General features: G+C 44.7%; 1 protein-coding gene across 3 annotated transcripts in view; it reads left to right on the forward strand.

Annotated features, from left to right (window-relative positions):
• The window catches only part of LOC138300551 (alkaline phosphatase, tissue-nonspecific isozyme-like), a 229,167-nt gene that overhangs the window by 180,748 nt on the left and 33,667 nt on the right, over positions 1-14,752 (forward strand). For all 3 annotated transcript variants that reach the window (XM_069240081.1, XM_069240082.1, XM_069240083.1), the window contains exons 7-8: positions 2,497-2,640; positions 13,848-13,917. In XM_069240081.1, the coding sequence (XP_069096182.1) occupies positions 2,497-2,640; positions 13,848-13,917 (214 nt within the window). The remainder of the gene's footprint in view (positions 1-2,496; positions 2,641-13,847; positions 13,918-14,752) is intronic.

Raw genomic sequence — 14,752 nt, forward strand, 5'->3', positions numbered from 1 at the left:
GTATTTGAGAGGGCACAGGCCTCCTTCTCCTTCTCACTCTCCACCCTAGACATCTATTCTATACAAGCAGAAGACGCAACTCAGGGGCCACTGCAGTCTTACACTGGGAGATTGGAGGTCCACCTGATAATACTTATCCATGAGATGCTTATGACCCTGATCCCATTACATCTAATGACCCACCTCTTTATCCTGCTCATTCCTCCCCTCCTGATGACACCACCTCATATGAACAGGTAGTTTCAATGGCGGCAGCATTCCACGATGTGTAGCTTCACAAAAATCCCAGAGAACAGGACTTCTTGTTTAATACCCTCTCCTCCATGCACAGGGACTTGCAATATCTTCCCATGCTCCCTGGCATGCTCAGACAAGGGGAGGAAATATTTAAAGAACCTAGCCGGGGGATCAACACCAGTATTCACTTGACAAGGCATGCTTGACTTTGGTGTTCTGACATCAAGCCAGAGGTCCAGCATGCAGTCTTAAACATGCCCTTTGACAAGGAGCATCTATTTGGACTGGAACTGGATACAACACTTGACAAAATGAAGAAGGACACCAACACTGCCAAGGCCATGGGTGCCTTGCAAACTCCCAAACATAGATGTTCCTTTCGACGTCTAGGGTACAGGGGAACGTACAAGTCCTCTTCTACGAAGCCTTCCATGACCCACAGCATGTAGACTCACTCCTCTTGTGATAGAGGCTACTTCAGAGGCTCCTACAGGGGGACAAATACCGAAGGGCGAGGGAAGAGTACAGCCACACGCAGATCTACCTCCACTGACAAACGGTGACTACTTACACCTTCCCCCTGACCATCCAACACCTGTCTGGGGAAGACTCCAACACTTTCCGTCCATCTGCGACACCATCACCAGGGACCAATGGGCTATTGCCAGTATCCAACATGACTATTGTCCGGAGCTCATTACCACACCTCCTAACATTACCCCTTGCACCCACAGATTATCACAAGAACACCTCACGCTTATCAAGCAAGAGGTTCAAGCCACGAGTGGGAACTCCACCCACAAGTCCTCCAGACATACTTCAAAAAGTGGGTTTCCCCTCACATAGATGTTTTTGCCACAGCAGAAAATGCAAGATGCCCAAACTTCACTATGTAAGAGTTGGTCAGGGATATTTGCCTATGCTTTTCCATCTCTTCCTCTCATTCCTTTCATGATTTGGAAGCTCAGGCAAACATCTCTCACCATGATCCTTGTGGCTCCTACATGGGCACGCCAGTCTTGGTCCACCACTCTCCTGGATCTCTCAGTAGTCCCAAACGAGAAGCTCCCCAACAGGCTCGACCTTTTCATACAGATTTGACATCACGGCCCCATGTCACTCAACCTTGCAATATGGCTCCTGAGGTCATAGAGCTTGGCTACCTTGGTTTGCCTGCACAATGTATGGACATTCTCAAGGAAGCATAAAGACCAACCACTAGTACTCGTTTTGCAGCTAAATGGAAACATTTTGTTTGCTACTGCTAACCCAAACACATTGATCCAATGAAATCCATGTTATAAGAAACTGTTTGATACCTGCTTCACTTGCAGAAAGCAAACCTTCCTTACTCATCCATTCACTTGCATCTCGCATCAATAGCTGCATATCTCCAAAATAGACAACATACCTCACCATTCAAAATTCTAGTTATTAACGCTTTCATGGAAGGACTCAAACGAGTCATTCCACCTCGGGTGCCCCCAGCTCCCGTTTGGAACCTTAACATTGTACTCCCTATACTCATAGGATCTCCTTTTGAGCTGCTTCACTCATGATCACTTCAATTTCTCTCTTGGAAAGTGGCTTTCCTAGTCACCACTTCACTCAGACTTGTTAGTGAGCTCCAGGTGTTAGGCTTAGAAGATCCCTTCTGTATCTTAGTAAAATCCAGATTTAAGAAATATGTTTGTTTCAGGTTTTTTTTTTAGAGTTGCTAATAAGGAGCAATATGAAAACACATGCAGGCAGTCAACCCTGAATTATCAGGGGAGCAGTCCTAAATCAGCAGGGCTGGGCCAAAGCCTTTAAGAAAACCTGGTCCAACTTTGCATGAGCCAGACTGAGCTAATGGTCATCCACCTCTAGCTATTTTTTATCTATACATAAAAGGCTGTCTGTCTAGGATACATGTGAAGATAAACATGAATGCTTTGTTATTTTGAAGATAAAACCCAGAATTCCTATGCTCTGTGTGCACAGGGGCATTACTGTTGATTTTACATTTTCCAGCCAGTTTTTTGAGGAAAAAATATCAGTCAGGTGGATACTGGAATTGGTTAGTCGCTTAAAGCTTTGTGTTGGACAGTGGTATGTGACATACGGCCACAGGGTCTGTGCAGGCATTACAAGAACATCCATGTGGGAGCCAGGTTTCTAGGAAACTGACAGGTGGGACTGGTTGAGATGCTAAACTGCCAGAGCTGATTAGACAGAAACTTTGTTTTCTCTCTCTCTCTCTCTCTCTCTCTCACTTAGGTGATCATGGGAGGTGGACGGAAATACATGTACCCCAAGAACCACTCCGATGAAGAGTACCCCACCGATGAGAAGGCCAACGGAACTCGCCTGGATGGCCTGAACCTCATCAACATTTGGAAAGAGAACAAACCCAAAGATAAGGTACCGATGGTTCGAGCTGAAGTGTGTAAGGACACAGTGAGGGAAAGAATCACCCACCCTAAATTTCTCATAACGAGAGATGGGGTTAGGAAGTTTGATGTATTAATGAAGACATGGGCTCTTATTTTTAAATATACCATGATTGTACTGAAATTGAAGATTATTGACCTGAGGTCTGTGTATAAAATAATCACAAATCTCTCAAGACCTCATGGTATCCATTTAATCTGAATGGGTTTGGACTTTGTCCATAAGCAGGCACACGAGTCAGAGTCCTTCTGTGATTCTACATTAGCCACCTGTAAAAAATATTTTCCTTCATTGCAGCCTGTGAACAAAATTAATGGTCCTTTGATTCTTTCTAGTTCCATGGGAGGCCGTCTTCTGCAGATGGGCCGGTAATATCAGCAGGTTGGTATGTTTGACCTGGAAGTGAGTTGGCTATCGTCTGCAGTTCATTGACCATTGTCCTCTTGAGCTAAAATGTCATCTCCTCCTGACCTCTGTGGTTAAGAGCTGGGCAGAGCAGGTGTCTTTTAGCAAAAGTGGGGGTGGGTGGGATCAAGCAGTAGAAGAGGGTTAAGGGTGATAGTGAACAGGAACATTATATTTCTTGTGACCTTATTATTACTGCACAAACTCCAGCACATGCCATATATATGTGCTGGCTACTCTTGGATTGGAACATTTACAAGAAACAAGAAAACAAATCCATTTAGAGTTCAGCGTATCTTGACTGGACGTGGTAAGTAAGGCTTGCCTTTTTAAAGCTGTGTCACAGATTATGAAAAGGCATATCAACACTTTAAAAGAGCAAATATGGAATTTCATAAAGAATGTAAAAGAGATGGCAGACATTCCATGATCAACATGTTTGCAAAGTTAGCAGGAACATTTGAACTTACTATAGGCTTGGGAGAACACTCATGATGCAACAAATTATATGCCTTTCGTTACAGATTAGTTAACAATGAAATCCAGGCTTTTAGATCTTGCATTCTCCGAGATAAAGATCATACATTATCTTATCCTTAGCTCCGAATCTAGACTCAGCCAGGCTTACTTAGAAACATCAGTAGTCTCAGTCCCAAGACAGAAAATGTTATACTCATGCACTTTCGCTTTATCCAAATTTGGGAAGTTAAAGACCAATGGGATAACAGGGAAAGCAAGGGTGACTGTAGGCTGTGCTCACAAGATCCAGAGTCTAAAGCACTTTTTATGCCTCTGTAAATCCTGGTACTCAAAAAGAACATACTATTTTCAATCTGATTTCTTTGGACATGACATCTGTACATGCAAGGACACAGTTAATCTGTGCCTGAAGTCTGAGAAGTCACAGGTTTGAACTAGAAAGAAGTGGTGATGGAGAAGCTTGAGCAACAGAATAGTCAGATATGCTCTTGTAAATGTAATTCATATGCTGTCGCCTTTGCGTGTCTCTGCCTTAAGAGAATGCATTTTAAACACTATTGCTATCTATATGTAACTATTGTTAAGATTTGTATTAATCACAACAACATTTAATTTCTGAATTCCAGGTTCACTAAAAAAAAAGAAAAAGCCTGTGAGATGCTATATCTGCCTGAGATCTTTTTCAAAGGAGCAAGTCTTAAACATGCTTGCCTTTACCACAGCCCTATCAGTCAGGCATTCATTGGTCTGTTGAAGAGATCTAAATATTCCTATATGTAATTTCCTCCATATCTGTGTTGGATTAAAGCATATGGCACTGTATTTCAGACACTGATATGGAATCACCAAAATGACAGGTGTAGAGGAAGGGAGATCATTGATCTTTGACCCAAAATTACTTCACACGATCAACCCATTTGTTCAATCAATCAATCAATCAATGGATGTGTTGGGCGGGCTTATTACTGATTAGGGTATCCAAACGCTGAGTCAGCTGCTAGGGTTCAGTTTAAGGACTCAGACAAATAAACAGGTCTTGAGTTGTCTTCTGAAATCTAGGATACAGGGCGAGGACCTTAGGTGCGGGTGGAGATTGTTTCACGCTTTCGCTGCCAGATATGAGAAGGCACGAACTCAGTTTTTGCTCCTGCAAATACATCGAGTACAGGCGAGGTAGAGGGCTCCTGATCGAAAGTGTCTAGTGGGGTGGTGAAATTTCAGGCGATGGTTGAGGCTGGCCCCAGTTTGTGCAGGGCTTTGTAGGTGAGGATCAACAGCATGAATTGTCATTGTTGTGAATGGGGAGCCAGTGGAGCTTCCTGAGGTGAGGGGATATGTGCGTGCGTCTTGGTAGGTCGAGTACGAGTCTTGCTGCTGTGTTCTAAATGATCTGGAGTTTCTTTGTGAAGTGGGTTGTGAGTCCAGCATAGAGAGCGTTACCATAGTCCAGGCTGGTGATGAGGACTTGGGTGATGGGGTGCCTAGTGTCGGTGGGGAGCCACTTGAGGATCTTGTGCAGAAGGCGGAGGGTACAGAAGCAGGCGGAGTTTGTGTTCACCTGGTTTTTCATGCTGTGCTTATTGTCAATGATGATCCCTAGATTATGTGTGTGTTCTGTTGGGGTGGGAGGGGGGCCTAAGTCCAAAGGCCAGCAGGTGTTGTCCCAAGGCAATGTGGAGTTTCCGAGTATTAGGACTTCGTTTTTTTCTGTGTTCATTTTGAGGCAATTCTCCCTTATCCAAATGGCAGTGGTGCTCATTCAGAGCTGGAAGTTGGTTTTAGACTTGGAGTGGTCTTGTAGGTGTTGAAAAGGGTAGGGCTGAAGGAAGATCTTTGCGGTACTCCGCTGATGATGGGCTTGTGTTGTGAGGTGAGAGGAGGAAGGTGGATTGTCGACCTGAGAGGAAGGAAGCAATGTATTTCAGGGTGTTTCCTTGGAAGCCAATCTAATGAAGTTTTTTTAGCAGGGCCTGATGGGCGACTGTGTGGTGCGTGGTGTCCAGCAGGTGGGAGTTGAGGGCATCTGACCACTGAGATTCAGGCACCTTGTTCTAGCTTCGATGTGAGGTGGGCAACAGTCTGGGCGGTCTGTTCGGAGTGAGGAGGTAACCAAAATGCATGATGACGGCGTCTGTCCAGGTGAGCTCGGTGGTGTGACTATATTTGATTCTGTTGCTGGATGTGAATATAGGGTTAAGGGTGTGTCTGGCAAAGTGCGTGGGGTCCGTGACTATCTGTCAGAGACCGATGATGCCTATGCTGTCCAGAAGGTTGGTGGTGTGGGGTTCCTGATGTCCTCTGGTTGGAAGTTCAGGTCCCTGAAGAAGATGTAGTGTTCGGAGTCGATGGCTAGCGGGCGATGATTTCCATAATGGCATTGCAAAAGACAGGGCGGGGCCCAGGGGGGTCTGTAAGCAGGAATTCCTTTGACGGTGGTGTTGCTGTCAATGTTGAGCTGGAAGTTGTTGTGCTCAATGATTGGCGTAGGTGCCTCTTCTGTTGTTGTGCAGTGGAAAGTTTCTCTATAAACTATGGCAATGCCACCTCCGAATTTGTTAGTGTGGTTGCAGTGGGCGATCTTGTAGCCTTCGGGTATGGCTGCAGGGATGTTGAGGGCTGAGGCGGTTCTGAGCCAAGTTTCAGTGATGAAGACGATGCTGGGTGCGAGGGTGGTGGTGGTGTCCCCCAGCTCGGTGCTGTGTCTGCCCAGTGAGCGTGTGTTCAGAAGTATGCTGTGAAGATGGTGGGGGGGGGTGACCGATGGCAGATGTTTGGTGGGGTGTGCTGGTAGCTCAGAGGAGCAGGAAAATTGGCAGTGGCAGCAGGTGAAAGGGATGGCAGTGGTCCGTGGTGAGGCGAGGCAGCATCTCCATTTGAGTGGTCAGGTGTTGTGTGCGATGAGTTCCGCTCTGGAGTATCGGTGGATGGTGGGCGAGCCAGAGTTCCTGTCACTAGGAGTGGTCCAGGCATAGACGGTCTCAGGAAGGCTGCCTTTGGCGCTCCTTCGGCGCAGAAGCAACAGTGCTGCACAGCAGCCTCCAACAGTGGTCCTGGAATGGGCTAGCAGGGGGGAAGGAGGGCAGGCGCGGGCAGAGGCAGGAGATGAGGCACCAATTTATGGTGGAATGGGCACAACAAAATACAGTTGCACTAAGGGACAAAACAGTGAGCAATAGTGACCAGGGAACAAATGAAATTAATTGAAAATAAACAGATACCAGACACGGGCAGACAATACCAAGGCACAACGCAACAGAGGAGAAGGCGGGCAGGCGGGCAGCTGCATCGAATGTAGGAAGGCTCTAGCCTGGGCAGAGACAGAAGTGCCTCTGCGCTGACAGCTAGCCGCTGGGGAGCGGTGGCTTGACCAGGGGTCAAGGGCTACTACTGGAGCTATGCAGCGGCCCCCATAATCAGTCTTGGGAGGGGCTTACAGAGAGGGCAGGAGTGAGAGCGGTGAGGCATCAACCGACCACGGAACGGACTCAACAGTATGCAGTTTACACTAAGGGACAAAACAGTGAGCAATAGTTACCAAGGAACAAATAAAATGAAAATAAACAGATAACATAAACAGGCAGATGATACCAAGGAACAAATGAAATGAAAATAAACAGATAACAGACACGGGCAGATGATACCATAGAACAAATGAAATGAAAATAAACAGCCAACAGACATGGACAAACCATATCAAGGACAAACGCAGCAGAGGAGAAGGTGGACTGGCGGGCAGCGGGGTCAAACGTGGAAAGGCTCTAACATGGGTCAAGACAGCAGTGCCTCTGCGCTGAAAGCAGCTGGGGAGCGGAGGCTTGACCAGGGTCAAGGGCTACTGGTTCCTCCCCTAATTGTGCCATCACTAAGCTATCAACGCATAAAGTGTAATGAGAAACAAGAGGAAGGATATGGAGTGGATATTAAAGAGGGAAAATATAGCTCCCGTGGCTACTTTCAGGACTCCACATCCTATAGGTCACAAGTGCAATGTGAAGCATACCAAAGACCAAGCCAGAGTAACAACTGCTCCCCTGTTTGAATACCACTTTTCCACTCTTTAGAAGAACCTGGAAGTGCAACTCATTTGTTGTTGATTGTTTCTCATTTTTCCCACTACTTTTCAACTAAAAAGACTGTCTGCTTGTAGGAAAAATATCCACCCTGTGGCAGCCCTAGTGTTTGCTGCTTCCTTCTTTGCTCCTAGCAAACGGACAGGCGTGCTGGAAAAGGCTATCACATCAGTTGTTGCACGTATGCCTCTGCTTTTCACCTACCAGGAGCCCTTTGTGTTCTCACTGCATTGCATCACAAAACCACATCTGTATAGCATGTAACATTGTCACTCTGTTTCTGAGAAGTAAGGCACCTGGCTCTCTTGAGTAATTGTGCAACACTTCAGTGGAATACAGACTAGGGGTATATACGTGTACACATATGAGGAATTTGTGTCCTATCCAGTTTATTATTTCTTATCCAACAGACATCTTGATTTCAGACTAGAGTGGCCACCTCCCTGCAGGTCATTATGGACACTGTTTTGTTTTATACCCTTATGCATTCTGGGTGTTGTAGCCTTGGTTGTCTTCCATTGAGATAATAAGACTACCACACACAAATTCAGTGATTTGTAGGTGACAAGTTCAGGACTGGAAACAATGTCCTTAATGACCTGAAGTGAAATGGCTACCTCATTTCAGAATCACCTAATCAACACATGGGCTAGTTTTCTCGTCCCATGTTTTGGAATTAATGCATGCCTGGGTTAGAGATGTGTTCTATGTTGTGAGAAGTAGAACTACAATAACCATAATACCTTGTTTTCAGAGTTTGAGAATCATTCATGGACTGCCTGAGTTTCCCTGTTACTCTGTATTTATGCATTATTGTTATGGTATTTCTCCATTTCCCCAAAACTGTGAATTGCTAAAGGTGAATAATTTTAGGGCATGTAAGGTGGACCAACCATATGTATTTTTTATGATTTTAATGTAGTAGTTTTAAATAACATATAAATCCAGGAGGTCCTCAGAGCGCTGACCAGGAGACACACAGGTATTAGACCAAGGGATGGATTCACGAAGATAAGTGTCAAAGTATGGGTAGAGTTATCATACTCACCTAAATGTAGTTTTATACTTTTTTTATAATACAGGTGTAATAGTGCATCTGGAAAACCTTCTTCTGGAGCAGGTTTCTAGGTATACTATTACACCTCTCATGAGACTTTGTTAAAATTGCTATTCCCAGTGCACAGTGGAAAGGACAGCCAAATGTGCAAAAATTATTCCCAGTAGAGAAAGCCCTTCCACTACCCCACTAACAAAATTGGGGGTTATCTGTTCCCTTTCCCTTCCCCGAAAGTGAGATACTCCACCAGTGGTCTGGCATAACATCCAATCATTTCTAGGGTGGGAAAGGGTCTGATTCCGATTTGATAGTGCCCACAGACAAATGTTTGTGGCCACAAACATATGTTTGTAGTTGTTTACAAGCTCAGAAGGTTAAACTATGGCTTGGGGGGGGGGGGTTACTACTACAGATTTCTCTGCACTTGTGGCTGAGAATTACCCATTTATACCTGCCATGACGCCTTTTGTGAATTCCTGGCAGGCATAAGTGCTATTAATTTTCACAGTAAATGTGAGCTCAGGACACAAATACCCAATGTGTGGAGTATTTAGAATGTAATCATCAAGCGATAATATTAAACTTAAAACTCACACCCAAAGCCAACCAGATGACAGGGGAGCAGGGGGATATATTGCAGGTGTGTGTATGTAAGGTCCACTTTAAGGTCAGGGAGTAAACACGTCCTTAACAAGGTTAGTTGTTAGGAGTGGTGTGTACCTGATACAATCATAGATGCCAAATTTTCAGCATGCATATGTTATCTATGTTTGTGGTTGGACCACTGAAAATCGAACTACAAGAATATCGTGGATAGAATACTGATGGACAAAATAGCAAAAGGTAAGTACATATAGGAAAGTGTAGATTTACTCTTCCTAACTCCACATCTATGTACCTTGAAGATATATATATATTGCCATGGGATATGTATGTGAAGTTAGGTATAGAAAATCAATACTGACCTGTCCATATTTCACTCTCAATATTTTGCCCTCGATATTCGGTGCCTTCGGTGTTCTGGTTTCGATATTCAGGGTGCACACTTATATTTTCACTGTGACATGCCTGACATTTACATCTACGACGTGACATTTTGATGGCACTTTATTGAGAACAATTAGCAATAAAACGTCAATAGGACAACACAGAAAATCTTTCTTATATTGCCATACTTGGATAAGGTTGTTAACTCCTACCTGACATAGGACAGATGGTGTGTGTTTGTTTTTAAATGTAAAATTGTCTTTCTTCAAAAGGCAGGCTGGCTCTCCCAGCCACCATGACTTGAAGAACACTGCCTATACCTACATTGTTGCTTCGGATTTACACGATAGTACAGGAAACAGGAGTAGAACAACTGAAAAATATGACTAAACCCTTTTTATTGTAAAAAGTAACAGTCTGCAGCACTTAGCGTACACAATGGAAAACCTGAATTTAGCTTAATTGCTTGCCTAGGTTGAGAGGAAAACTATGTTTCCAGTCACTCTGTTTCTTAACTACTGTTGATAATCCATCAATCGTTTCAATTCACATGCTCTTATTGGTGACAGTTGCTAGAGCAGGAAAGTAAAATATAAAAGCAGGTAGAACATGTCACGAGCTGAAAAAGGGGACAGTGGGCGAAGACGCATGTGCAAGCAGCCCACCCTCTTGTCCCTCTGGTGACACCAGCCAGTAATGTTGCCCAGACTGTGAAAGAGGTGAAAAGAGGTGAGGGAAACAGCTGCGGCTCTGTGACTGTGGCAGCCTCTGCCGGACCCGCCTCTCCTTCCCCATTGCTGGCACTTGTTGAAACCTGCTTCCCGCCAACAGCAGCTCTCCCCCTTAGGGCTTGTGGCTGTGCATTGGGGTGTACAGTGCTCCCTGGGAAATTTCTGTTTGTAAAACATACACTGAAACAGAATATATACAAACTCTCCACAATGCTGAATGTCTGAGAAAGCTGTTACGATTCATCACACAATCGAGCAACAAACTAACCTCACAACAGCAGCAAGACAGAGACAAACGCAAAAGTCGAAAAGTCACACTGAGCTGGAAGCCATCAGTGCTGGAAACAGAACAACCCAGGGGTGAAAGGACCTGCTCTCGAGAGCCACTCACTTGCAATGCACAATGTATCCTGGTTCTCTGACTTGGCAACGAGATGAATGCTGAACTAACATATTCCGATTCGAGGGGGTACTCGACCCAAGTGGGTCCCTGTCTTGTGTTACACAACCGGACCATCCAACAGGCAGACATGCCATGTGATCCCAGACATGGTAACCAAGCAGTGCCACAGAACCCGAGATACACCTGCAACCTAAGTGGTGAGCTGCAGGCAATTGCAGACAAAGCTTCTGCAGTAGTGTGTGTTCAGCCTGCCTTCAATGCCTAGTATCTCACCTCCAGTTGCCTGGTCCTTACTAGGTCTGCAGGCTCTGGAGTCCTGACTATCTACCTTCCAACATCAGGCCGGTGTGGTGCTGATCCTCGCTGAATACTAAGGTGGAAAGCTCCTCTGGGTCAGCCTGGCCTGCCGGCCTGTGCTGTGTCAGGGAGGAGGCGCTGATACTGTTGCTCCATTGCTACAGTTGCGGTGCCAGGGAAATCTTTCCAGTCTGTATCTCTGAAACGCCACCAGCAATGTAAAAAAAAAAAAAACTCCATGCCTGCTTATAAGCACCTTTGAAGTGGGGTAGAAACGTTTGCCATACTGCCGGCTGATGCTGTCATCCAAAGAGGCGGGCCAGCAAAGCATCATTTGGTTTTGCCTCACAGTGCCGAAACAGATGTTCACAATTCAGAGACTGTGCTGGGATCACCTTAGCAACGACTCACCAGGGCGCCCTAGGTCGGCAGTCATGCTATTGAGCTGTAAGTTGCCTTGGAGGCAGAGCGCCATTGCAGTGCATCACAAGTGCACACGGCTGCTTTTAATATTTAGCAGAGCGCATGATGATCCCGGAAAAGACATAAATATGCGAGTGATGCATTATAGTACATTGATGCGGACACAGCACTAAAATGTGTTAATCTAACCTGTGATTGGTGGTACTTGACCTGGTTGCTCATACCACAAGAAAGATCTTGTGAAAGATACAGAAACTTAGCAATGAAGCCATCAGTGTCTGGATGCTACACAGTGTGTGTTTAGTCTGTCTAGAGTAAGGGCATCCATTGAGGGCAGCCAGAAGTAGCAGTTACCGCCTGTGGAACTGCTCTTTGTTAAGCTCAAAATGTAATAAGTGGTTCGCTACGCAAGACCACGAAGTCTCAATTAAAGATAGTGGAGTCGAAAGTATATGACTCAGCTGGTCTTGGAAGGACACACACATTTTTAAGATTCACGTTACCAGGGGAGGATGTGTGCTGGACTGTTCTAAAAAAATTCCTCTCCTTCCTCTTTAGTTTTGCAGAAAAATTGATCTTTGTTAGCCTTGGCACTGTCCATGATAGCCCTGACTTCGGGTCCCATGATGGTGACATAGACGAAGGAAAATAAACAGCTGTTATGTGTGAGGTCTCTTTCTTATCTGCCGTTCACATGCCTTCCACATCCACGTCCCCCGCAGCAGCAACGAGTTTGTTGAGGGGCTAAGCACATGGAATAGTGACTGTTCTATGTAGTAACTTATGGTCAAATGGTACATGATATCACTTGTGCTAACCTTGGTTATTTGATGAACAGATGCCCAGGGCCACCGGTCAGAGAGCAGCAAGAAACTTACAGACGGACATTAAAGGATGCTTGAGAATCATTCATGCATGGATATTTGCTTTATTTTTTTCCTGCATGGCCGTGCATAGATCTCTAAGGCTACTTGTAATTGTAATTGGAAATTGTATTACTTTTCGACCTACTACCCCTGACGAAGCGTAGAAGTGCTTTGCGGTGAGCAGCATGCTACTCAGGAACCCAAGATCAGACCGTAGTAGACTAGGGACAAAGTGGGTAGAGGAGGCGAGAGGACTTCAATGCAAATTTTTAAAAAAGTTTTCTTACAGTCTTGAAGCTCTTTGAAAACAATGGGGCAAATTGTTCTAGTTTCTTCTTTACAAATTTAGAGAATGTTAGTCCGCTATTGATGTCAGCTCACATCTTCATCTAGGAAGCAGTGAACACATTCCCATGTTTGATTTCCTCTACAATACTAAGGCGCACTGAGACGAGGTAGACATTCGTCAAGGCCTGGTTATTTTAGGTCGGTAGCTCAGATTGTTTGCTTTCTCTGTTGGCTGCCTTATGTAAGTTTCTTGATGTAGATTGTGTAGGGTATCGAGAGGTGGTCAGAGCTTTGAACTCAGAGGCTTTTTCACGTTAGGGTACAATGCTGACACATCATTTTGTTAACAAGTGCAAACCTCATCATTATATAAATTGGCTCTCGCATTTTTGAGCAACATGTGTTTTATTAGATGATTGGTGTTATGATCAGTACACTGTCCCACTGGAATGCTGGGACATGATTTTTATCCTTTTTTTAAGGAACAGTTTTTACTTCGGCCACCAGACAGCTGAAGGAAGGGAACACATGGGTACACACATTTTAGGTTTAGGTCTGAGTTAGACTACAGGTGTTTCTGCTTTCTGGTGGGCCACTTGCCACAAATCTTTTTTCCTTGGATGGTTACAATGCCAAAGACGTCTTCCCTGTCAAACAGCATTGAAGCGAGCCAAGCTTCTGTGGGAAAGAGGAGATATCAGTTGTATTTGTTGCTCATGTTCATGGGTTGCTTGTGATGGCCTGTGCCAGGTTTGCACTTGTCGAGGTGGCAAAGTGAAGGTCCCTGTCACATTATGGTACTGGTACCTGCTGGATGAGCTGTAGATTAGCGAGCCTCACTAATCATGATGTGGACTTTCCGAGGAGCAGTATGTTGCTAAAAAACAACCAGGATTTTGAAAGCAAGTGTGGTGTAGGCGTCGAAGGCCTAGCTAGAAACTTTAGCTGCCCATTGAGATGCAGAGGACAGGATAGATTTATTTTTTTAATTAAAAAATTAATTGAAACATTTAGGGCAAAGTGTTCATTGCACCAAAAGAAGAACTGTCCCTCCCGAAGAGGCAAATCTGTGAGTTAGTTCTGTGACCTTCACCCCAAGATTACAGAGCATGTGTTTCATCCTAGTTGCGTTGCTCTGTGTCTTGACTGTATATCTGTTATTCTCTTCAGGTTGCTAAGTATGTCTGGAACAGAAACCAGCTCCTGGCTATCAAAGAGCAAGAGGTGGACTACCTTATGGGTGAGTATAGGAATGAAAGATGTACTGGTGGATTAGTACTTTCCTTGTTACCCCTTATCCGAGGCTTTATCAGGCAACAAGAGGAATACAGAAATAAAGATTTGAGTAGCCTAATTAGCTTCTGTAGTTTCCATTCCCCGCTCTTCCCTAGCTTCTCATCCACAAATAAAAGATTGTTAAAGCATTCCAATCGATGATGTCATCAAGAGTGAAATGGTTTATGATGTGACTTTCACTTCTTCCAGTCTCTTGGTGACTATGCATCCATGGCATTGGTGGCAGTATCTTCTCAAGGTGAGGAAAATAGTTTAAACACTTCTGGAACTTTTCTGCCAATCCCCACCAGGCATCACTGACTCAGCCGTTCTTGCTGCCATCTCTGTGGTGAAATACAGGCATATATTTATTTGTCGCACTTTGTGACGTTTCTGTCTGCTTTGTTTGTTAGTTAGTTACAGATTTACTTCTTGATTGTTGCTACTATCACCACTCTTTAGGATCTGCTTCTTGCACCTCACCTAATACTTCTGTGTCCACATCTCTTCGTCCACCCACAACTAATACATTCCACCCCAGTTCCACAAGTGGTGTACCTTTTCTTACCTCCTACAAAACCTGTCACTCTAAAGATGGACTTCTACTCTATTTTTATGTGTATGACAGATCTGGTACTTTTGCACGATTTGGCTCACGCCTCTTAGGTAGACAGAGAAATAACAGCTGTTGATATCGAAATACCAGATGAGACCATCCAAATGTAACATATTCTGTTATGCTTTAGGTTTTTCTGAGGAGAACATTGCTCTACGAGACAACATTTTTTGTTAATACAGTA

Source organism: Pleurodeles waltl, chromosome 6 (genome assembly GCF_031143425.1).
Source record: "Pleurodeles waltl isolate 20211129_DDA chromosome 6, aPleWal1.hap1.20221129, whole genome shotgun sequence".
Taxonomy (NCBI): Eukaryota; Metazoa; Chordata; class Amphibia; order Caudata; family Salamandridae; genus Pleurodeles; species Pleurodeles waltl.